Genomic DNA, 26,566 nt, shown 5'->3' on the forward strand with positions numbered 1-26,566 from the left:
ATATAGATGGGCGATAGAGAATGACTGCATGAGTCATTGCCAGTTAACCCCCCCCCCCACCCCCAATAGTGAAAGAGCTATTATGACTAAGGGAATCCCTATAGCGTTACTAGGCTGGCTACTTACTAATACTATCAATCAAAACAAACCATTTATACAATTCACATCGTGACGCCAGTTACACCTGTCATGGAACAGTTGTTTCCTCTTATGCACCCGGCCGGACCCTCGTGTGCAGTCTGTGCACGTGAAGAATGATTCTGAATTACAGTGAGTGCCCAATCAATTCTGTTCAGTACGCTGTCTGGAAAGAAGGGATTTACAGGAAATAGATCAAAGAACAGCGAGATAAAAATAGTAGGCTAGCTACGGGGAATCCCGGATTTCAATTCACATTATTTGCATTCTGCAAATCTACCTCACCTTTTGATAGCCTAATTGATAAAATAGTCATAGATATTCTTTTTACTTTTTAAAACCTGTGGTATTTTATAACAAAGGCATGATATTGAGCCTCATCATTTACTACATTAAAAGTTTGATTTAAAGTTTATTTTGAATACAAGTAGTGATAAACAACTACATAAACATTTAGGCACATAAAACAAACTGAGTATTACCCATAAAGTAGCCTATAATAAAACACATACCCCATGTGGTCCACTTTAGAATAAGAAAATAATCAGTACATAATTTGTGAATAAGATAATCAGTAGGCTACACATAGTAGTTATTAATGTACAACAAAAAATAAGTTGGTTTAATGAAAAATAATAAAAAAGGTTTCCATCTATAAACTTTTAGCTTTTAACTTTCTGTACAGCACTTTGTAAACCCTTAGTTGTGAAATGTGCTATTTAAATAAAGTGGATTGGATTTTATAAACAATGAATATGTATGTGTACTGTATCTCCAAAGGGGTCGGCCATCTAGAAAGTGTCTATGTCCATGTATGTATGTCCTCCAGTTCCACACATCGTCTTTGCCCAAATGTGGAGTTCAACACAGCTGCAGACAATACATTCATTATTAACAGAGAATGTGGAAGTAATGCTTCCCCATAGCAAGTTCCAAACTACCTATATAGGAGACTATATAGTTGTCTGGAACTAGCCTACTATAGGAGGTTACATGGGAAGGAAGACTGAGTTCATCAATATGATGACCAAGTATGAAGTTCCACATGGTTTTAACCCATCAAGACCTGAGACAGATTCTACAAATGCCTTCTAAATCAGTTCGGACACTTTCACGATCTTTCAAAAATAGCACATGTAAAAGTTTGTATATCTGCTATTTTTGAATAGCCATCGCTAAAATCTAAAATGACACAGGTGCTTTCCCAATTTTAATGGGCTAGACTGTCCTCCACATATCATTTCTTACCTGCATGGATTTTCAGCAATGAAGAGAGTTGCTATAATAAAAAAGGTACCTTGTTCTTCTATATTATGTACACAGTACAGTACACACAAGCATGCAGTACACTATACAACATATTAAGAAATGAAGATGAAGGTGTGTTGGATTTTCATTAACAAAACATTTATTGATTACACCTTACTTAAAATATTAATATTTTTTTTCTGTTAAAATCTGCATTTGAACACACTACTACTTCATACAGTGTACAAACAAACCGTTCAGATTTATCCTAAAGTGTGAACTTGCCATCAGTGGGGTTGTTTGTGGAACCGTCTTCCAAGGCATTGGAGCAATAAACAGAAAAGGCCCATGTTTTTAGTGGTCTAATATTGCTTTTCACTCTGCACTTTTGCACCCCAATGTCAACAGCCCCACTGTAGTACGTCAACTTGTGTCTTAACTCAAGCTAAGCTTGATAAGTCACTTCAGAATGGAGCCAAAGCTGGGATCACTGACGTCAAATATCACTTCTTGATGTGTCAATGCACTTCAGAGTCCTGCTCTTTTCAAAGACACCAGTTCAAAGACAGAGCACTTCAAGGTCCACCAATCAGAGCAGCCACCATCTCATTGTACTGTTTCTTATGGTGAGGACGGATGAACTGGCCAAATTCTGAAAGAGTTCAAAACAAAAACAAAAAACGTATTTTTATTTTTATATTACAGAAAAAGTATCTCAGCTCATTCAAAGGAAGAATAGACTTACTGATGAGAAGATCAAAGTTTTCATTTCTCTCTGTTAACAGGCTGACCACTGTGGACACCATGGTTTCATAGTTTTCTGTATCTTTGTAGTTCTTTATGGCTCCTACGAGCTGGTTGCACTTCTCCACTCCCAGAACTTTCTTCAATTCGGCCACAAGGAGTTGAGATTCTTTCTTTGCAACTGGTTGAACTGTTGACAGGAAAATACATTCACACAGAATTGTAATGAAGTCCACGGAACGATCGATCAACTCGATCGACAGACAGACATTTTGGAAATTCACTGCATGCGTGCTGTAGATCACATAATAATTATGTGACTAATGCTTTAACAACTGGGTGGTGTGCCAAGGAGTATCCCTACCATGAATAAAGAAAAGAATGAGATGTAAACAGAATCCCCAACCTGTCTGAGCTTGCGTTGCAACAGGCTTCCCCGAGGCATGCATTCCTAGGTGACACCCTCCGTTGTTGAGCTGTAGAGCCGTATTCAGTTGAGGCGCGTTCAAGCTGCCATTGGAAGACACCCCAGCGTCACCTACAGGAGCTTCAAGAAAACAAGCATATTACATAATGTTGCTACGCTCTTTTCAGGAAAAAAGTAAACAAAAACATTATGCGTCACCCCTTGCAGTGATTATGCTCACAGGGAGTGGCACTACACTGTCGTGCCTGCCTGCACGCTACAGTAGATCAGATATATCAAATTATTAGTGTGGTTGCCAGTGGCAACCAGACAATAGTACCGGTAATTACCCGCCATTATTTATTTATTCTGTATAAAGGCTTTTAGTCCCTGTGACGTCATGTGGGTCAATACATCATCATCATGGTTGCAATTTCCCAGAATTGCACTTTTCTAGTATTTAGGGTACACTGGTACAGACGATGTTCTAGTATTTAGGGTACACTGGTACAGACGATGTTCTAGTATTTAGGGTACACTGGTACAGACGATGTTCTAGTATTTAGGGTACACTGGTACAGACAATGTTCTAGTATTTAGGGTACACTGGTACAGACGATGTTCTAGTATTTAGGGTACACTGGTACAGACGATGTTCTAGTATTTAGGGTACACTGGTACAGACGATGTTCTAGTATTTAGGGTACACTGGTACAGACGAAGCCTTTTCAGGTGAAGAAATAGTGACTATACACTGAGTCTCTCGCGTGACTGAACTTCTCACCCTATCTCTAAGGGAGATGCCAGCCACCCGTCGAAGAAAACTCATTTTGTCCGCTTGTATTCACAACCTTATCCTTTCGGTCATGACCCACACTTCATGTCCATAGGTGAGAGTAGGAACGAAGATTGCTCAGTAGACAGTGCAGTACAGCGACTGCAATACCGCCCCTGCCGCTCCGATTCTCCTACTGATCTCCTTCTCCGTCCTCCCCTCACTCGTGAACAAGACCCCAAGATACTTAAACTCCTTCAGCTGGGGTAATGTCTCATTCCCTGGACTGCATAATACTACACAAAATCTAACATGAAAAGATCTTCCAAAATGGAAAGGTTTTTAGGCCCGTCTAAAAAGAGTCAAGAGTGTGCCCAAAGTCACTTGGAAGGCTGTTCCACAGGCACAGTGCGGCTGAGCAGAAGGCCCCGGTCCCCCATGGTGCAGAATTAGTTTGGTACTGCAGATCTGAGATCCAAAGTTTTTGTATAGTTGTATATACTGCATTACAATAATAACGTGGTTGTAACAAACTGCTGCTTGGGAACCATTGGTATAATAAAGGGTAAAAGTTGGAGCGTTGCTCACCATCCTGCTGCAGGAGTGACTCCTTCTCCTCCTTGGACAGAGAATGATCAGGCTTGTATCCACACCCAGAGCCAGTCAACTCCTGGCACTTCTCATCAAACCTCTTTTTGTGATGCGGCCGTATGAACTGGTAGAAACCTGTGACACACAGTTTAACCACTTAAGCCCTATATACTTCATCATAGCAGAAGGCAGGTTAAAAGTATACTCTGTCATACGGAAAAGTACAAATCAGACCACAACTGAGATGACTTACTTCATATAGTAGGTCCTCAGCTCACTAATGCTCATTATAATATGGTCTGTGTCTCAGAAGAGGGATATGTGGACAGACACTAGTTCAGAAAACCGCCAAACAGTGACATCATCGATGAGGAATCGAACCTAATATAAACTTAGCCTAACTATCTATTCCTGGAAATTAGCATGCCCTAATGGAAGCCATTGTTGTTGCGTCAATAAAATAAAAATTTAGAAATCCTTCCTAATGATGATGTGGTGGTCTGGTTTCTGAAGTGTCCGCAGTCCTCCTATGAGACACAGACCGGATAGAAAAAAAGTGTACCATGTTATCATTCATGAGCATTAATTAAAGAAGAGCAATTATATGAAGATACGGTAGGTTGAAAATGGGTGACATCGTCCTTTAAGTTTCACATACACAACACGACAAATCATGGCATCTGTTCAATATTGTTCTTCACGTGTTCTGTAACAATATCATTATTAATTACAGATGTAACACATTTAGACACAAATTATTCACTAAGCAAAAACATTTTATGCATGAGTTGATGACTCCCCCTTAGACACCAACATTCATGTGTTTATCCATGTCCATGTGATTCTCTCATCATCACAGCAGCACCACTTCCTACATAGTTCCATGTTACCTTTCATTGTTCCGACTGACCTTTAAATGTCACTTGCAGCGAGCCAGGTCTATGGCTACATCCTACATATATACACACCCACAATACAAGGCATGTGTTAATGGGCATATCGCTGTACCTAGTTCACACAAACTCAAAAAAACAGTAATTTATAGAGCTATAGATCTTTGGAACAAGTTAGCACTTGACATCCGTCTAACAAATAATAAATCAGCCTTTAAAAAAAAAAGTAAAGAGTTATTTACCTGAATGACCAGTTGAAAGAACAACTTTAGGCTATATATACAAGTTATTCTATACTAGTGTTTGTTTTCATCTGTTTTGTACGTAATTGAGAATTGATGTATGTTATTTAATTGTGTTTTATATATATATACTTATATTGATGAACTGAATTAATGCAATTCATGTTTTAGTTTTCTTAATTTTTTTAATGTGTTTTGTAATATGTTGTGTGTGGACCCCAGGAAGACTAGCTGACTGCCATGGCATCAGCTAATGGGGATCCTTTCAAATAAACAAATGCTCATGAATTCCATAAAAGGTGCTCAGAAACATCCAGAAATAACAGGATCAACATTGATATCATGTGTTTTCTCATAGAGGAGATCTCTGAATATTTAACAAAGAATAGGATGAAGGTCAAAGACAGAAACGTTGAAGTAAAGAGCAACATTCTTCCTGACAGTCTAGTGTGCAGGTCCTATTCTATTCAGAGATTCTCTTTTGATTATATGCACTTTGTCCTACGCGCCTTTCATCAACCTTTTGAGGTGTGCATCTGCTTTTAAAAAAGAAAGAAAAAAATAACTCATAGCGGGGTTAAAACGAAAATAGATAATTTGTAGTCCCAGATATAACATTGTATATATTTGCCTAAGGATTAGGCACATGGTTATAAAATCAGTTAGGGTCCTTTCATCCTGAATCTGGATGTACCATTCCAATCCACCAATTAGATTTTGAGATATCTGTGAAAAGTGGACATTTTGGCATAATGGTGGCGGTGGTTAAATGTAATTAAGTTTTAAAAAAAGTGTCACCTATCCTATTTAGTTTTGAGATATGAATGCCCTCGATAACCTTTCACTAGACAAAAACAGGACAAGTCAGGGGTCAGAATGAAGGTGCTCAGGAAATGTCAATCTAGCCAGAGATATGCTGTTTATCTGTCTCCCAAGTCTCCCATGTGATTCACTCTTGTGTTAATCACTTATGACACAGAGATATGCATTCAGTCACATTACATAGCTACATATGACTATCATATGACTTACCTCTGAACAGGCTGTGAGTATCGAAATCTTCAGTCAAGAGGGAGGCTGTCTTCTCCAACAGCTCATCGATATCGTTTCTCGTCTTGTAATTCTGAAGAGCTTGCATGATTCGCTGGTATTTCTCCTGGCTCAGGCACTTCTTCATCTCTGCCATGAACATCTTCGCTTGGTCTCCTTTACCATGGTCTGACACGCCTGAGAACCCAGTTCTCTTCAAGACACAACAATAATACAATGTACGTCAGGAAGGGCACTTAACATATCCATTCAAAAACTCACAAGGTCCAGGGATGCAAGGCTAATAAAAAGTCACTTTTAAAACTACAGCTTCGTCAAATCACTCTTGTCTATTTAAGATTACATAGACACATATGGAAGCGTGCAACAGAATTGACCAAATACTGTGGTCATACTAGGGCCTTTTTGTGGTGAGATTAATGGAATTAGCTGAATGTTGCTCACATTGTAGTCAGTTACACACAGTCAGAATTAAGGGGTCAACCAAATAAGGAAAGGAAACCTTTATATGATCACAGACTGGGGAAACAAGAAGTGGCTAAGCTCTAAATATAGCCAATGACGAATACGGTAGAATGAGTTTAAAAATGAAGTGAGGCATTTTGTCAGTGTCCCGCTCAGTCAAACAGTATATACCCGAGGTACCATGCCACATTAGTATATAATGTGTAACAGTGTCTCGCCGTTGCACTGTGTATCCATGGGTGAAGAGGAAGTACATTGATATGTATTATTTGAGTGGTCGGATAGAGCAGGGGTTCTCAACCCGTGGGCCATGAACCCCCGTGGGGGTGTAAGTCTCCTCCTGCCGGTACACAGCCTCTCCACCGCCAAGACTTCTGCAGTGCCTCCTCGTGGCCACACACGGTAACTGGGTACCTTGCGGTCCCAGGCCAAACTGTAGAGGATCTCGGAGCAACAGTGGGCCCCAGAGGCAAGGCGTGCAGGCCCACCGGTGTGTGGACACGCCCTGGCGCCTGCCAACCACTGTCCCAGTTATGGGCAAATAGCATGGGCAGGTGGGGCTCATAGCCGTGGAAGGCAAGGCAACCCATCTAGGAGAAGGACACTCTGAATTAAAACCAGGACTGCGAGGAGTTGCGCCCCACAGTCCTTAACTAGCATTGTAAAGCCAACCATGGAGTACAAAGTCATCCCAAATCCTATACTTCCAGCAGCGGGAGTCTGCAGGAACATCGCAGCGGACGGTGGTGTTGGTCCTCCTCCCGGAGGACATCATGACGATAGGACCTTAAACCCGCGAGGGAGGGCCCTGTCCGATCACAGCACTCCGTCCAATGCACTCTTGCGTTGTCGGAGACCATTTCTTATGGGAACCTTCAACGCATGTACAGTAAGAGAAGATGCTAGACTGGCGGAGCTAGCACACTGTGCGGAGGAAAGGGGAGTGGAGATCCTGGGGATCCAGGAACACAGGAGAGTGCACACTGAAGACCGGATCGTGTACCGCAGAGTGGAGAGATGCACGCTCATCACTTCATCCGCGTGGCGAAACGAGGCCCAGGCTGCAACAGGGGGTGTAGGGCTACTGCTGGGTTCTCGGGCGCGTAAGGCTCTCCGTCGGGCTTACCATCACACCGACAGGATCCTTATCGCAGAGTTCTCAGGCAACCCAGTAACAACAGTCATAGTTGTGTACTCGCCCACCAACGTGGCACCACCTGAGGAGGTGGAGAAGTTCTACGAGGACCTTTCAACAGCGGTTCAAGACGTCCCAGCGCACAACTTTCTGGCAATCCTGGGGGACTTCAACGCAAGGCTCGGACCAGAGGACGCGCCCTTCCCATATCATGACTCTACCAACCGCAATGGTGCACACCTTGCCTCCCTCCTCATGGAACACCAGCTACTGGCAGCGAACACCATATTCAGGAAAAGATCAGGCAAGAGATGGACGTTCCAAGACCGAGCCTCAGGTATGCTACGCCAACTGGACTATATACTTGTGAGGCAAAAGTGGAGGAATTCCATCCTGAATGCTGAGTCATACAGCACGTTCAGCTCTGTGGGCTCTGACCACCGCGTGGTCTCCATGAGGGTGCGACTGAGCCTCAGGGTCCCCAAGCCATGCCCAAAAATCCGCTACGACTGGAAGGCATTCTCAACAGACCCTGGCCTGCAAGCCAGGTACACAGAGGAGGTCACAAGGCGCTTTCAGCTGCTGGATGAGGGTGAGGAGCCCAACAATGAATACAGGCGCTTCGTTGTAGCAAATGAGGAGGCAACCAGGCTGTGTGTGCCCATTCTGGATAAATCCAGAACCACCCTGCAGTCCAGGCACCCGGAGGTCGTGGTGGCACGAGGAAGGGTGGAGGAAGCACGGCTTGGCTTTGCGCGAGAGCCAACTGCGGAGAGACGTGGGCGACTGAATGTAGCCAAACAGCTTCTATTCAGAACCTACGATAACATCAAAGGGGAGGAACTCATGGAGAGGGTGCATAGAGTCCAGGAAGCGCAAGGTGAGAGGCAGTACGGTGAGGCCTGGAAGGTCATTAACGAAATGACTGGACGGAAGAGGACCAAGGAGGGACAGGTGGAGGGGCTCAGCCCTGAGGAAAGGGTGAACACCTGGTTCAACCATTTCCAAAGGCTGCTGGGAACAACAGTTGAGGGAGAGGAGGAAGACATACCACTATTACTCCAGAACCTCGACATCAATGATGGCCCCTTCACGGTCAGTGAGTTAGTCAGGGCGAAAGCCACACTGAGAGTGGGCAAAAGTGCTGGGCCGGACGGCATACCTCCAGAAGTGGTAAAGAACTGCGGGTTTGACAACGTCATCCTACAGTTTTGTAACCTCGCCTTGCTAAACGGCAAGCAGCCTGACATTTGGTCTCTGTCCAACATCATCCCTGTGCCTAAGGCCGGGGACCTCTCGAAGCCAGACAACTACCGAGGCATCAGCCTGACATGCATCACTGCAAAGGTCTACAACCGTATGATCCTGAACCGGATAAGGCATGCCATGGACCCTCATCTGAGGGAGAACCAAAACGGTTTTCGAGAAGGGAGAACTACCATGGCCCAGATCTTGGCCCTAAGGAGAATCATTGAGGAGGTCAAAAGGAACAACCTGACTGCCGTGTTGTGTTTCATCGACTTCAAAAAAGCATTTGACTCGATACACAGAGGAACGATGATGAAGATCCTTAAGGCCTACGGTGTCCCTCCCAACTTACTCCGGGCAATAGAAACCATGTACGCAGGAACAAGGGCCAAGGTATTGACTCCAGATGGCAACAGTGAGGAGTTTAACATCGTGGCTGGAGTACTGCAAGGAGACACCCTAGCCCCCTTCCTCTTCGTCATAGTCCTGGACTACGCGTTGAGGAAGGCCATCAATGGACGAGAGCAGGACCTTGGCCTCACCATAACACCAAGGAGGTCGAGGCGACACCCAACAGTAGTCCTGACAGACTTGGACTACGCGGACGACATCAGCCTGCTCTCTGACCACGTGGAACAAGCGCAGGAGCTCCTGACCAGAGTGGAGTCAGAATGTGCCAAGGTTGGCCTCCGGCTGAATGCCAAGAAAACTCAAGTTATCACTTATAACATCCCATCAGAGCATCCACCTCTAACAACAACAGAAGGCACTGCTTTGAAGGAAGTCAATGACTTCAAGTACCTGGGATCATGGGTCAACTCCACCGAACAAGACCTGAAAGTGAGGAAGGCCCTTGCATGGAGGGCCCTAAACGGCATGGCCAGTGTATGGAACTCCAACCTCCCCCGTCAAACCAAACTAAGCTTCTTCTACGCAACGGTAGAGTCCGTTCTCCTATATGGCAGTGAATGCTGGACCTTGAAGCCAACCCTGCAGAAGTCTCTCGATGGGTGCTACACCAGAATGTTGCGGGCAGTACTCAACATCAATAAGAGCACACATGTTACAAACACAACTCTGTATGATGGAATGCCAAGGGTGACCCAGAAAATAGCAGCCAGGAGAATGAGACTAGCAGGACACTGCCAAAGACACCAAGAGCTGCCAGCCAGTAAACTAGTGCTGTGGGAACCAACGCACGGGCACCGGTCACGAGGACGTCCAACGCTAACATACGTGGATGTACTCAAGAACGACGCAGGAGCGCAAAGTACCAACGAACTGGTCAGATGTATGGAGAACCGGGATGACTGGAAACGACGATGGAGGGCTCGTCTGAGGACGACCTAGAGAGGGTTGCCAAATTATTTTTGGGGGTCCCCAAATTATAAAAAAACAAAAAAAACTGAATGGCTAGAAAAATGGGAATGAGTTTACATAGTACACACTTTCCTTAATGATTATATCTGGTTTCAGTATTCATTTATGAACCCCTGGGATAGAGCAATAATAAAGGTAGAGTCAGTGATTTCACTTAATTCAAATATCACTTATTCTTTTGTTTTGTTGTGATAATCCTCTCTACTATAGAGTGTGCTGACCATATAAGCCGGAGTTCCTCCCTGTCCCCAGTTAACCCCTGGGGGTTAAAAAACCTTAGGTTTCGTTTTTGTTCTCTATCCTGATTGGATGAAAGCTTGTGTCCCAAGGCAAAAACGAAACCTAAGGGTTTTTGACTGAAATCACTGACACCCCCTTTAAGACGGTCCATTTACAGTAATTTATTTTCAATTACTTCTTCACTGGCAATAGTATGGATTCAAGTAGTAGGTTATTGTAGCTAGGTATATAATACCAAATAAATAGAGGTAAATAAAGACAGAAAAAATATAATTGATTGGATTCTTAATTCTTATTATTGTAATTATTATACATACCTTTTCTTGGACCAATTTTATTTTACGTTTTCCTCCTCGTAGATCATCATCCATCATCCGCTTTTCATGCTGAAGAGACAGCGTGGACAAACGGCTTGCCTAAAGGAGGAAGCATAATTGTACAAAGTATTCAAAAATTATTAAATGCATCAAGAAATAACCATAATTTCACCCAAAATCCTGACCTACAGGCTACAGTACAAGGCATCATAGAGGCAGACATTAATGTAAGAAACAAATAAAAGTTCCAATCACATCTCAAAAACCATGCATGAGCTTGACTTTTCAAGGTCATTCACATTTAGGTTCATTGCCCACTTTTCCTGAAAAGTGTCAGCCATTTCCCTTAAAGTAGCCAACAGTTGTGGCACTGTAATGACATGTATTAATGATTAGTTTTTGCTAGTGTGGACAGTTCAAACATCGGCGTTCCCACAGCGAATGTATCAACATCAAGTAATCATCATATACCGTGGACTACGGATGGACACTAGCATTCTAGCACTGTGCCTCCCAAATAAACGTATAAATAAATAAAATATACCAACGAGTGACAACTTAAAAGGTCAAACTCAGCATGAAGTGTTTTAGTAAGATGTTGGGCCATTCAGGGGAAAATGTTGTTATCTCACTCAGATTCATTCAGCAGCTGGTTTAAGACATTGTTCAGAATCAGATCACATCACTATTCCAAAATCTCCCAGGTGTTCATTTTGGTTGAGATATGGTGACTGTTAAGAGATTCACATCACTTTCATCGAACCATTCAGTGCCACCACATGTGTCAGGTGGGGCCATCGACATCCTGGAAGCTGAAAAAAGGTCAAATCATTGACAGCCTTTTGCCGTATTCTTAACGGTTGCATCCCTAGTTGTGATGTTATGGTGTGAAACAATTCATAGAATAATTGATCGACATAAAATTAATTGAAGTTAATTTTGTGAGGCACAGGATTGGCAGCAGTGCAACACTTACTTTTCTATAGCCTGAACAATCACTCTAATTTTGAAGTTGCCTAGAAGAATATTCATGCTCAATGTGTATCAATCGAGCAAGTCCCGTAAAACTGACAGGGTTGTGCTCGTCTCATGCTGTTGAGTTGAACTGACATTGTTTCTATGCGGCGCACACAGCACAGGGAAAGAGTGAATGAGCTGAACTTGAAACAAGCCACACACTCGGAGCGCAAACGGATGTTTGTGATTGGCTGGCTTTAGCTGCACATGCAGGGCGAGGGGGTAAATTATAATACAGTATATTGACCATGTCATCGATGTTTGCCATTTTGAATGTTCACTTCGAGGTAATATGAAGGTGATATATCGGCGGTTCAGCCAAATACCGTAAACTGCTATGTTACTCCAAGTTCCCAACGTTGCCTAATCATTACGGTCAGGCCAGACTGTGACAGCGAATGTTTGCTCATCTAGTACAAATAGTCATTGATGTTGAAATACTTAGTAAAGGTTGCAATTGGAATGTCAGCTTTGTGTTTTGGTCAAATAGAAGATAAAATCATAAACAAGGGGATGATGTCAACATGACACAAATAGGATTCAGAGGTTTCTAGCATGATGCAGCTACTGCTCATGTTCACAAAATACTACAAAAATACTGTACTAATAGTCTGATCAGTACTCCAATTACAATAACGTACTACAATTCACCACAATTCACCATCAATTAAATGACACCGACAACCGACATGCTGATTCTTTCAATGGATATTTACATGGCTTTAAAATTAACTTACATTTGAGGTTAATTTCAGTTGCTTCTGATGGTAAAGAAGATAAACCAAGGTAAATAATGAATACCTTGTTTTATACAGAATCTTCACCATTGCAGTGTGCTAAAAGCATGTTGATATACAGTTAATCACTTGAGCCCCCTTCGTCATATGATGAAACAGCTGAAACAACCTCACATGTGGCAAATTTCGCAATGTGACGTGCCGAGTGTGTAGATCGTCTAATTTCTGTATTTTTGACTTTTGACTATAAAGGTTTATGCCTATAATGAACCTATAATAAAAATAAAAATAACCCCCAAACTAACAACATTTTGGAGTGACAGCTTTAAGTTTTTCTCAGACGTCTTTGACTGTGTTATCACCCCAGACCCTTAGGGCTGTATTTTGCGTGTCTTAAGTACCAGGTCTTATTACCTAACTTGAGTAAACTAAAGACCTGGAGGCGTGATCAATGCCATTTGGCTATTCTGAGTGGCCAAAGAGCATTGATCACGCCTCCAGGTCTTTAGTTTACTCAAGTTAGGTAATAAGACCTGGTACTTAAGACACGCAAAATACAGCCCCTATTGTGCTATTCTGGGTGGATTTCATGTCTTTCCGGCACCCTAGAGCTCCTATTTTGACAGGCTGAACAGGCTGAAGTATGTATGCACATCTATTGTATTATTTTCATTTGTGTACGTTTTGTTTTTGTTTCTGTGCTAAGTGTATTATTATTTGTCATGTTTTCTTTCCTTTGAATGGGGGGGTGGGGAGGGTTTGTGTGTATATGTGTATGTGATTTAAACCTGAAAATGTATAAATATATATATTTTTTAATAAAATTAAAATAAAGAAACATTACATTCTCCTCTCCCACAAAGGAGTGCATTGGGTCTCTTTTAGGCTGGTCGCTGTGCTCTAGGGCGTGCATTAAGCTGGCTGGTTTCCTCTGGTAGCTCTGCATGGAAACATCTGTTTCATACTGTACGCAGAGCTTGGCCATGCCCTGTCCATCTGAAAGAAAGAATGAAATAAAGAAATAAAGGATGATTTTTTTATTTTATTGTCCAATTCTTTTTTTGTAGACCTTTAAGGGTGCATTTGGAACTCCCTCACGGTACCCTGGACCCCACTTTTGGAACCACTGGTGTACAGTAGGCACCTCCAATTATCTGCTTGCAGAGTGTTTTCAGCTGACACCGCCGTAGTATGTTACACGCATTAGTTTTGCACAAAAAACACTCGCTAAATTCGGCCATATCCACTTACCCAAATGCGCTGACCTCATCACATTTGTGATGACGGCTATGGCTGTTTTCCTCCCAAAGAGTGTTTTTTGCCTTATATAGGATGTTAATGGTATGGTCACATATTATGCTAATAACTACAATTTCCCACAGGAGTTGAATTTCAAACTTTTAGTTTAGACACCTTTAGAAACACATTGGTGAAGACATTTCTTGGTAACGATTTAGTTCCCATATTGGTCAAATACCTGATAAAATGCCCTTACTATCATTCAGTTTTCTCCTCTTGAGACTGGGAACATGGTCATTGTGCACTTTGGCCTTCTGAGTCTGCCAGCTCAGGGAGGATGAGCAACTTGTGGAGGTCGAAGGCTGGGTTTCTGCAGACTGTACTTGTTTACAGCTCTTAACTTCAGATTTATTATCCGCAAGGGGCCTCTGTCACATAATACATTCATACACAATGAGACTTAGTAAATAAGACTAATGAAATTCCCACTTGAAACGTTAAATGTTGGGAGCAGTAAACAAGAATTAGCCATATGCGTTATCATTTAAGAACAACAGTAAACACATACCAGTTTCTGTGCTACCTTGAAGAACTGAGCGACATCGCGCACCACATGCCCAAAGTTGTCGTACTGGCGCACATACGGTCTCACCCATTTAGGAAGCTGTGCTTTGGCATCATGATTTTTAAACCTGTATGGGGAATTATTATTAATTACAAATGGATGTGTATGTGTAAATAATGCAGAGCCATAGTATTGTACCATTATTTGTTTTATCATCCTTATTCCTTACCTCTGGTCACACAGAAAGATGGCACCATAATCCTCTTTGTGACGAATCACTCTGCCAATGGCCTGGTTCACAGCCCGAGAGGCCTGCTGTCTGTACCACTCCTGCCCAGACAGGTACTGGATGATGAACATGTGGCATAATCACAAAGGGGACAAGTCAGAATCATTCAGTCCTCTCAGGCCTTTTAGGGCATAGCAGTGGCGGACATTTTGTGGTTCCAAATCCACAGATAGAATTTGTTTTTCCCATAGAGATTTCCAAAAATATATATTTGTTATTTTAAGCCTGGAATGAAGCCATCTAGGCTCCTGGTGAATCATGACTATAAAACATTTCTGTGTCAAAACATATTTGAAAACAGCAAAAAAATATTTATTAAATATAGTATAGTAATATAATTTAATATTCAAATGTTTGGACACAGTAGCTACTACGCTGATCAGCTTCAAATGTCTTGTGCCTGCGGCCAGCAGGCCAAAGAACTCAATTTCGGAATACGTTTCAAATCGATCAACAACAACTATGTCATTTTTGTGTATCAATAAACTCAGACACACATGCTATGGTATTATATACAGTGTGTCTTGCTGGGCTATGGCGTGGCGTGGTACTAGCCAATGTGCTTCATCCATTCAAACATTGAGACTGCACAACACTGAGCGAAACCTTTCTAGTTTGCATTACTATGCTGATGATGCAGATGATGGTTGCCGATGTGGGAATGCACAGACCTTTGGGACTTCAACAGTGATTAAAAACTATACAAAACAGCGTCAGGCTTTACCTTCACCCCAGGAACCTTCTTTCTGCACATTTCGTCCAAGAACTGCATCTTCAGGAGCACACGGGGATCCATCTTTGGGGGGAAGGGCATACCGGTGATGATGACGCCTCGCCCATAAGTGTCAGCAAAATCCAGTCCCTCGCTTGCCTAAACACAACAAGTGAATAAGGTAGTGTATCGAATTTCATTGTATATAAAGCCACCCAACACTATGATCTGGGTTCTTTTCAACCAATTTCACACTAGGACATTGTCCATGTTGTCGTGACATCTACTGTATATAAAACACCACAATATTACGCGCACACGCGGACACACACACACACACACACACACACACAATTGTTGAGTTCTGCTTTTAAGATATATGACAGCTATAGCAATATATTATATTATTACAAGTTGTGCCTTTTTGCAGAAGTTATTTACAATCAGTGAGTCAAACTTATTGAGTATTCCATGATGGCAGGTAAGAGGTATGGTGAGAATTACATAAAACGATTGACACCATCCACCCACACAAATTTGTGCACACACTAAGACACACAATGACATATTTAGATGTAACAAACGAATTACAATTATGATGAAGAAATATACCTCACCTTTCCCCGGCACACAGCAAAAAAGCTTCCCCCTCTGGATGTGGGATCCTTGACTTTGTTATAATATCCATCGATCACCTATAAGTGGGGTATGGAAGTGAGGTCACTTGTTGCTGTCGATATTCACATGTCAGTATTTTGCAGACCCGACTCAGGCAAAGTCAGACTTTTCATAGATGTAGACAAAGGCATTTTAAACACATACAAAGATGACAGGACAAAATAAATCTACCCAAACTGACCTCAGTGAAGGTGCCCTTTCCTCTGGGCTCAACAAACATTGGCTTCATATTTTCAATGCGCCCCGCGTGTCCATTTGCCTGGGGCAGACGACATGTTAGCTACAGTCATCTAGAATATCTAGTACATCAGCACTGGCAAACAACAGCTGAATTAAATGTATTATTAATTGATTTGAAGACTACCCACTCTCCAGAACTCCAGAGTCTTGTCCATGACAGGGTAGGATGGAAAGAACACCAGCAGACCATGAGGAACCACCCGACACAGGTTAGCTACGGTGACACAGACAAACACTGGCCTTCATTTCATATGATGGATGATGTCCTTTAAAGCATCTTCTACATGGCTCTTTGTAACAAAGAACATTATGGCTTTAAATGGGAAAGACTGTAAATATAATGTACGAGAAATACTGTACCGTTCGTTAAAATATTTTACTACTGGTCTTTATTCCACTGATTATATAACTGTCTCCACACACCAGGACATTCTTTTCGTGTGATAAATTCACCTGAAAACATTTTGACACGTTTGTGTCATGAGTCATTTGATGAATTGACCCAGGTGGACCCTCTTGTAACAGATATAAGCACTCCTTTGTCCCTGCCTCGATTCGTGCAGTAACATGTAATGTGGTGATGATAAGCACTTCATGCCGGCACTTTATATCCTAGCACTTTTTCTGAATGTAGCCTTTCTTATTTTTTTATCTTTGATTCTATACCTGCACTAGATGCGCCCAGACCTCTGTTTAGGCTATGGTGTCTCATGTCTGCTGTTGTCCTGTATTGTTTGTATGTTTTAAACCACTACTCTTGCTGTAAACCTATTTGCCCTTCTGGGACATTAATAAAGACCTTGAACCTTGAAGCTAATGCTTTATTGGGTCGTCCACTCACAGTTAACAGTTTTTGTATTGAGTTGTGCTTGAAATGTACTGTAATTCTGCAAACTGTTAATAAATACTTCAATCAATCAATCAATCAATGAGTACATCCACACAGACCTCAAATATGATGACACAACCCATTAAATGTTTTATTCAAACTAGATAGATTTTTCATTGTAAATATAGGCATAAACCTGAATGAATGAGGCATCAACTGTATAAATAGTTTATACAGTTGATGCCTCATTCATTCAGGTTTATTAGACGGAATATTCGCTGCCAAATGTTCGTGTTGTTTATTCATCACACCTCTGGTGTTGACCTTTAACGTGACAAAATCTGAATGGTGTCAAACAGGAAATAGTGGAGATTTGGGTTAGGTGGAAACATGTGCGGGGGGTTTAATATGTTTAGACTAGCATATATTAGTGGTTTATCTTACCAACAGTGCATCCTAAAGAAGACATGTTTTCAGGCACAAACCTGGGAAAGGAAAAAATAAGTAAAGAAAGACAGACAGACATATCATTGTATCGTTTCTTATTAAGGTAGCCTACACTCCATGAATTGGATGTCAGATAATTCCAAACTCCAAAGTAACGCATCTCTTTCAGTGAACTCAAGCAAGCATGCTTGTTCGAAAGTGCTAGTTGACACATTGTATATTTTTCCAATTCAGCTCAAAACCATGACAGCAGTGTAATACGTAACCAAAAAAGGCTTTATTCATTGCCATGACATCATGGGAATGAGACCCATCTGCCAGTATGCACATCTTAAAGAAGATAGTGTTGTACAGTTAAACAACAGTTTGGAAGTGACTGTGATTGTAAAACGGGCTGGACTGAATCAATGGTGCCTTAAACTTTGCTACAGACTACAAACAAATCCATCTAAACCTTAGTGGACATTGTGTTCCTTCTAATATGCTAATGCTTGAACTGAGCCATCAACTAAACTCAGATTATTCACAGTGAACAGAGCTTTGTGTATACCGTCTATAGTATGGACTGTAACACACCTAGTGATACTTACCGCCTATCAAAGGCTGAACTTAATTTCTCGCCATCTGGGCCTCGGTCGATAATGGTCACAAAGATCTGGTCCTTTTCAATCACGTGTGGGTTCTCCAGAGTAACAGGAAAAGGGCTGTGGGGCATGAGGGTACAGCAGAGGAAAAAGTAATTGATATTAATAATTCTAAGGAGATACTCGATAGTTGCAGTCCTAGTATTAATATTTGCTTTACATTACATGACACTACAGTTTTGGGAAGTGATGGGGGACGACAGGACTTACATCTGCATCTCAGAGGCGAAGGAGGACAGAGGAGACAGGGTGCCACTTGTGAGGATGATGCTACGCACACCCTGCCGCGTTAGTTCTGCCATGCTGAACCCAGGGGAGAAGCACCAGTAACTCAGAACGTTGCCTAAACACACACACAGTCACACACACACACACACACACACACACACACACACACACACACACACACACACAACTGTAGTAACATATACCTACTTGCAGGTCTGGTGGCATGCTCTCTCACACCCCTTCAACTGATTCAACAGCACACCCGTTCACACTCAAATTCTTCTGCATTTGCTTCGCTGGCTTCCGGTTGCTGCTCAGATCCAGCTCAAAACACTGAGTGACCTTCAAGGCAATCAAGGAGCGAGCATTTGGAGCGACGCCCCTCTGCACTGTAGTTCACTCCCACTCCTAGACCAGGAAATGTTGCTCGTTTGCCCAGGTGTTTCTTTTTCTAGTGAAACCGAAACGTCTCCGAGGCTACAGATCAACTAACAGTCACATGTGGCCCTCCATTCCCTATGACACCCTGGCCAACGCTCCAAGCATCCTAGCATATTTTCTATCTAGGCTCCCAAGGAGTGGAATAACCTCCCATCAGTTCCTGCAATACTCTGAAATCACAAGTATGATGCCAGTCATCTCCATATTTGGGCATATTTGGTAAAAATAAAATGTTTGGACCAAAACGGATATTCATTTCATTTCAGATATGAGATAAAATGGGATTTCCTAACCATACTTACTTTGTGGAGTGCCGCTCCGCTGCCTTAATCCAGGGGGAGGAACCATATGATGAGAGACTTCAGGACCCAGGACAGCTACCTAACTTTGGGTGACTTGGTAGAGGGGAGGTACTTTGCCAGGCAAAATACAAAAAAGTGGAATTCTGGGGAACAGCTGTTTAGGTGCCTTAATTATGGGCCAAAGCAGCTGGCAGTCGGTCTCTCCTCAGAAGGTGCTCACTTTGGTCGATGTCAGCTTCAAGCATTAACCTAATTTTCTCATTCACTCCTCCAGGCAATATGACTCTTTCTTTACTGAGGAACTGCTGCGATCATGCGATCATCCCCCCCCCCACCCCCCCAGGCCAATGGGTCAAGCACCAGAGGTTGTTATTGTAATTCTAGCTGCCCTAAAGTAAACTTTGCCTGTTTAAGCAATAAGCATCATGAAATCTATTAAGTGGAATTCTACCCTTGTTCTAGCTTGGACTGCCCAAGACAGAAAAAAAATAATTGATCACACTTTAGTTAGAATCGAATTTCAACATTTTAACCCTCTGGATTTATGTTCCCTCCAGAAAAGAGTTCTGGGGTTCAAGTGGTTAGATTCCTTTACAATTTTTGTTCATTTTCACGTTTGAGTTTTTCATGACTTGCAATGTCACACTTTATTTCCCAGTAAATAGCTGAAAATCCCACTCTGACACAAGTCTTTTTTTACCGACCTTTGACTCGTCACATTGTGTTCTTCACCTTGTTTTTTGGATGAGGAGGAGGAGGATGACGACCAGATGTCAATCTGTTGTTTTTTCTTGTGGAAGCTGTTGTCTTTGTGGATATGTACCTGGGACAGATAACAAGCTCATGTTACTGCATGAATTAATGATTAGGTTGTGTCGAAATGCACAAACATTCTCTGTGGAATCAATGCAGATGGGAGTGAGAGTGTGTCCATCCACTGACCTTGAACATAACAATGTTGGATTTCATGTCATTCCCTTTTCCTCCCTCTTGTGGATCACCCTTTAAAAGAAAAATATAAACAAACTCACCATGACGTCACCATGAACTCCCATTATGAAGCCTTGAGTTCAGCCATATTTGCCACAGTTATGTATGTTGCCATCATGGACTTTCACTTTCTGCAGTGACCATGTTTCAATGAGAGGGTGCAGCTTGTGACGCATTGCTACGTATCTATCCTGATACCTGTTGTACTAAGTGGTAGTGACTTGTCAATCACAACGTGACCACACATTAGGCCTGATGTCGAAATTTATACCGGTTTCTTCATCAGTGGTGCTCAATATTTCATGTCATGGACCACAAAAAATATATGTAATTGGCCACCGACCTCCATCTGAAAATATGTTGTTCCAGGAGCATTGGATTCGAGTTAAAAACGTTCGCTCTGAAAGAATATGTATTCAAAGATTTGTGCCGCATCTTCACAATTTTTCAAAAATAGCAGATCTACAAGCTCATAGTACAGCACTCTGCCATGCTATGAGCTTGTAGATCTGCTATTATTCAAAAGCTAAATTATAAGGCTTAAAACACCAAAAGGGGTTCCCGTTCTGAATGGGTTAAAGCATACGCTGCTTCATCATCTATTAAACTCGAAATGGGACCATAACTTAAAAATAGAGTATCATGTTGTATTGAAGAGACCTGAAACTAATGATTGAAAACAAACGCATTAGGAAAATAAAAAAGGGTAATGATTCAGTTTAGTCTCCCAATACTGGCCATTAGAGTATGCAGGTTAAAGTTACTTTGACTGTCCACTAACCTTAGAGTTAGAGGACTGCATGTCCTTCCCTTTTGCGCCCTCTTTTGGATCACCAGGGAACACCAGCTACAATGAATGGAGAGGGTAAAGGAATAGCTAGTACTACATCTGCAGTGATTGGAGGTGGTCTCTCAACTCAAAATATCAATACAATTATTTGAAGCAGATTGGACACCATAGTAGATATGCCACCAGTTTCATTGTGATTCGGACAATGTTGTAACTCTATTTTCACATGAAGGCCTACCTGAATAATGTCTGCCACCTTCTGCAATCCAGTGGTGTTGGTGAATATTCCGGACCCTGTTCACATACGAACATTTCATAATAAAACTAATGACATATAATAAAATATGTTTCATTATAGTGGTAGATAAGACTGATTGAAGGTTATTTGGCAATTGTGAACGCAACATTAACGACATTATCTCTTATTTTGGGAAGACTTTCAAAAACAAAATAGGGCTTAATTGATTAAGATATATATGTGACATGACATGCAAAACAAAACAGAGATGCTCACTTCCTGCCAGGTACCCGGTGATTTGTTCCAAAGATTCAAATTTCTTCGTCTTGGTTGTATAGTTGAGGCCAGCCATCTCGAACAGCTCATAAATGAAGCTGTGTGTGTGTGTGTGTGTGTGTGTGTGTGTGTGTGTTGGTAGACAGGCAGGCAGAATGAAATAAACAAAAACTTCATTAGTTTCAAAATTCCAAATTGCACTTTCCAATCAGTGCAACCTAGCTGAATCACTTGTGTTCTCTTTTCAATTGCATATGTATGTGAGTAGATCAAGTCATATTATTGTGACAAATGAATTCTAGGCAAATGGAACTTTGTTTGGTTACCTTCCAGGTTTAGTAATCCCTTTGTCAGGGACCTCAAAGGAATCAATGGTAGCTTCCAGATCCAGGAGGAATTCTGCAAAACCACACAGGAAGTGACTCAAGTAAAACATAATAAAAAAGAGCCGATATTATCAACTGGTGACAACAAGAGATCCTCAGTCCTTTCATTAATTAAATCTACTTCATAAAATACAGAATAGTATCACTGGAAAACAACATGAGATTATCAGGCGTACACATGGGCGCCTGCTTCTCATATCAATAACACATCTTTAAGTGTTATTTATCAAGCACTTGTCATTAAATAGTTGCTTTGTCATGTGTATGGTATGTGTTGATGTGGTAGTAGTTTCTTTGATAAAAAAATGAATAAAGTGTAATAATCATCTCAAAGGTACCACACAGAAAATAATTAATATAATTCCAAGATAATACTGCCATTGAAAAGAATAAAAATGCTTACGTTTTATGTTTGCAATATCTTCTAAAGCAATATTGTTTAAACCTGAAACAAAAGAATAAAGACGGAATCACCAGTCATTTACTTTTGTGTGCATTTCCTTTTTTAAATCACTAAATAAACAGCCCTGTTTGTCCAACATCATGGTCAGAAGATGCAATGAACTATTTCCTATGTGATACTTTTCACTATAGCGTCCTAACCACCAGAGTTGAGGTTCTCCACATTGAAGGCCTCAGTGACGCCAGAGGCCTCTTCGTCGACCTTCTCTACAAGCAGCTTGTCTATAGCATCGATGGCTGAAGCCACATCGTAGGGTGTCAGGTCAAATGATGTGGACTCCTCACACATCTTCTCCTGTGGATCACAGGGGACAGCAAAGAAAACATCATATTTGGAAATGTTTTTAAGACCTAGTGCCACGAATTTTGTATTTTTTTATGTTTTTTCTTTTCTTTATTAATCTGGAATTCCAAATGTGGTAGACGGGAAAAAGGGGTACTTAGGATGTTGTAGTATGGGTAAATTGTCTGAAGTTGTTAATTACACCGACAACAGAACTGCAGCGCCCTGGGTTCAATTTGCACTTCAGGATCTGACCTCTACATTATCCCTTCTCCAGTCCATATCCTCCTTTCCTGTCTCGATTCACTGTCCTCTCAAATGAAGCCAATATAGCTTCAATAAGAAATTTGTCATTACTTAGAATTGTCAATATAAGTCATTAAGATGCGAGGTCCCTTACCAGGTTGTGTGCCTCATCAAAAATGACCACGGACCCTTTCAGCTCAATGTTGTGTGCTCTGCGACTCTACGGGACAAATATAAGAAATTAAAAGGGGAAAAGGTTTTTAAACCATTACACATTTTGCAACATAATAAGTTGAATGACAAAACAGTTCTTCTAGTCATAACAACTCTGATGGTGCACTCTAAATTGAACAGAGATTCTCAGTCCGTTTGATATGCACTAGGGCTAGGCTATGGAGCACAGACTGACGTTTGTTTAAATAAATAAAAGATTAATTAATCTCTGGCTACATTGTGAAATCCTCACTGTAACTCTTGACGGTGGTATACAGACCCATAAAAGTCAAAATGGTTTCATTTAACTGGGGAACCCCCGTCCTTGTACCCCACGTTTAAAAACCAGTGCTTTAATAAATTAACCACATAAAAGCATCTTATAAGCATGCTCTAAAATTTCCCTTGAAAAAGAACTTCTCAAGCCCTTTGAATCGCATGACATAGCATTTCTTTTCTCCAAAGTTGACAAGGCAACTGAGGGCTATTATGCCTTCATGTTGACTGGAATGTCAGAAAGTCCACTCACCTTTGGGTCCAGTAGGTAGTTGTAAGGCGTGAATATGATCTCTGCATTCTGTTTTAAACTACGGGCGAGGTAGTAAGGACAGGAACTGCATAAAAACAAGGCAGCCAAGAGTTACAATGGGAACAACAGGATGCTAGCTAGCCGTCTATAAGACACTCTCAGAAACTTCAGAAAGGCCAAATGTATTAGCATGGTGGATAAGCACTACCAACAGGGAGATTTGTTTGTGAGAAGACAGGGAGGAAATGTCTGACCTTTGCTTCATGCCAAATTTTACAAGGTCCTCTATGTCCATTATGGACTTCACCAAGACCTCGTCTGTACTTTTCTCTGGGGACAGTAAGAAGATGACATTGTATCAGGATCCCAAATGTAATGTGACTACTATACAGTAGTATGTGTGTGGGAAAGCTCCTTAATATAACCTTGCCCCTCAAAAGCAATATCCCGGCTTTACCTAATTCCTTACAAGTGGTGCGATGGTTAAAACTGTATCAAACCCAGACAAAAACATTAGCACCACGGAAAATATATAAAGAACAAATAGAAGACAAATGTGACGTTGTGGCCAGCTTGAGATAAGAAATAATACAAATGGTATTGAAGTTTGAAGGAAGACAACTGGGTGCAATGACAAACAATGGTCAATATTCCAATGATACTGTGTACTGTAGTGTGTACTGTCCAGATGAAACATTGGTTCAAACATCTGCTTTCTATATGCTTTATACTTTGTAGTATGAAGAAAAGCAAAAAGATCACAGTATCGCAATGCCTTGTGAGCTTAGAGATCTGCTATTTTTGCTATAACGACATGCCCAAAACAGAAACGTATGACTGAAACAATTACCATCAACGGTGTTGTAGAATTTACATGACCTGTTGGATATCTTCGCTCTGCACATGTGAATCTGGAAAGATAATGGTGTGGGGAATCAGTATGAAATTGAAGATCATTGCAAAGATGGTGAAAGCACATCACAAACTGAAGATATTCTCCATATCTATACCTTGACGTGGGAGGTCTCTTGACGCATCACTTCCGGGTTGATACACATCTGGTCTCGGGACCCCAACACACACATTTTGGGTCTGGGGGACAAAGGGCAAAGACATACAGTACAAAAACAGAAAAGACATGCCATTCACCTCATTATTGAGTTTGTTCCAACATTTTTAATTTGTGCTCTATATACAAAAACTAAATTTTGAAAATAGCTATCAGCTCACAATGAGTCGCAACATGACAAGTTGTGAGGTTGTAGATTGACTATTTAAAAAAGTTTAACACCATATTAACCAACAATAAAAAGCCCCCACGCAGAACAATACAGAATTACACTGAACCAAAATGATGTGTTTGTACCTGTATGCAGTGTTCTTTAACTCATGTATGACCTGGGAGAGCTGGGAGTGTGTCCTGGATGCATATATGATCCTAGGAAGATCTGAGTAACTCGCTGGTGGAGATACAACATTAAACTTTAGTAGGACAAAATAACAGGCATTTCTTCCCTTGTGATCAAGCTTCGATTAAGCACTTTCAACCAGTAAACACTGACACTGATTTATGTTGTGTGCGTGTGTAATAATGCTCGTACTTGAGGTGTCACTGCCGCCCTCCCCCCATTGGTTCATGGACTTCAAAAGTGCCTCTCCACCCTGCTTCTGTTTGATCTTCTCTTTTGAAATGTTGTCTTTGAAATGGTCCCTCCAGGCGAGAGTGGCACACAGCAAGCACAAGGTTTTCCCCGTGCCTGTGGGACTCTCCAGAATTGCATTTGTCCCCTGAAAGACACAGACATAGGTTTTGGACGCTGGTTTAGTCCTCATTCACGAGGAAACTACAAAGAATAGGATCATCTTCATCACAATCAGAACGAATATCTGCGTTGTCTTGTGGTGTCACTGTCTATCAATCATTAGATTCTTTATATAAAGTTATTTAAAGTTGAAGCCATGTGTGCATGTTCGAATCATACCATTACGTACATGACTAACATCACATCAGACATCACTGACTCACGTCATAATTCGATGATATCATACTACACTGCTGACATCGGAGAAGGCTGGTGATACAGACAGTCAGACACATGCATTGCTGATGTCACAGCACAAAATATACTTGAATCCAAGTACGCTACTTTGACAACGGATGAACGGATACTGATGATGACCCAAGCTGATGACACATTGCTTTGTGATTATATAGATAAAGAGAGGGGGAGAGACATCATCCTACAGTAGATGCCAGACGTCATAAACAGTCCTTCAAGTACTTTGTGCATGAAACCTCAAACCTGTACATAAAATTGATTGATTTAAATATTAACAGTTTGCAGAATTACAGTACAAAAATCTGTGAATGCAGAAATGTAAACAGAGGGTTACATTTGCCATTTGTACACTCTGAGTTATAGAGTATCTAACACAACACAATGAACGTTTGTTTACCTCTTTCAGACACTGGATCACTCTGCTCATATAATCCTTCTGACAATCATACGGCGTGAAGGGGAACAGTACATCCACCTTTTCGATATTCAATGTTGTAGCCATGTTTCTAACGCTACAATCAACCAATATACGTTACTTAAAGGACCACTTCGCCACTATTCAACCTAATCTGTGTGTTTTTTATCATTAGCATATATGCTAAAATACCCCGGAGTATTATCATTGGTAGTCTGTAGCTCCGTGGGCGCACTTTCAAAGCTGTCGTCCACTTACGTATTTGTCCCAAAGTGACGTAAGTGGATGACCCTCGGTAGGCTCTCAGAAACTACAAGGGACTGGACAGGTAGGGTTGCCGTAGCTAGCCTAGCCGCGAAGGACACGGTCTCTCGCCTACACAACAACGAGTTGTGGCTACTCCACAACAACAAGTCAGTATGGCTACTCCATGGGAGT

General features: G+C 41.5%; 1 protein-coding gene across 4 annotated transcripts; it reads right to left on the reverse strand.

Annotated features, from left to right (window-relative positions):
* Positions 1–575: 575 nt before the first annotated feature.
* Positions 576–26,235, reverse strand: rtel1 (regulator of telomere elongation helicase 1). Of its 4 annotated transcripts, none has more exons than XM_080764679.1 (33): positions 26,111–26,235; positions 25,255–25,441; positions 25,020–25,113; positions 24,664–24,745; positions 24,504–24,564; positions 23,908–23,983; positions 23,654–23,738; positions 23,066–23,131; positions 22,527–22,677; positions 22,324–22,365; positions 21,861–21,933; positions 21,535–21,632; positions 21,259–21,314; positions 21,012–21,077; positions 20,183–20,242; positions 19,973–20,063; positions 18,480–18,612; positions 18,216–18,329; positions 17,623–17,663; positions 16,478–16,563; positions 16,291–16,368; positions 16,049–16,126; positions 15,444–15,590; positions 14,660–14,775; positions 14,434–14,557; positions 14,122–14,293; positions 13,471–13,622; positions 10,873–10,971; positions 6,070–6,280; positions 3,900–4,037; positions 2,537–2,677; positions 2,132–2,320; positions 576–2,038 (listed from the first exon to the last, which is right to left on the reverse strand). In XM_080764679.1, exons 1-33 carry the CDS (start codon positions 26,213–26,215, stop codon positions 1,962–1,964), a joined length of 3,489 nt encoding a protein of 1,162 aa, XP_080620805.1. In that variant the 5' UTR covers positions 26,216–26,235; the 3' UTR covers positions 576–1,961. The 4 variants fall into 4 exon arrangements, with proteins under 4 accessions (XP_080620805.1, XP_080620806.1, XP_080620804.1 ...); XM_080764680.1 differs by having other exon boundaries at positions 2,537–2,668; positions 22,524–22,677; XM_080764678.1 differs by having other exon boundaries at positions 22,524–22,677.
* Between the last annotated feature and the right edge of the window lie 331 nt (positions 26,236–26,566).

This window comes from Protomyctophum bolini (assembly GCF_963924005.1).
Source record: "Protomyctophum bolini genome assembly, chromosome: 5".
Taxonomy (NCBI): Eukaryota; Metazoa; Chordata; class Actinopteri; order Myctophiformes; family Myctophidae; genus Protomyctophum; species Protomyctophum bolini.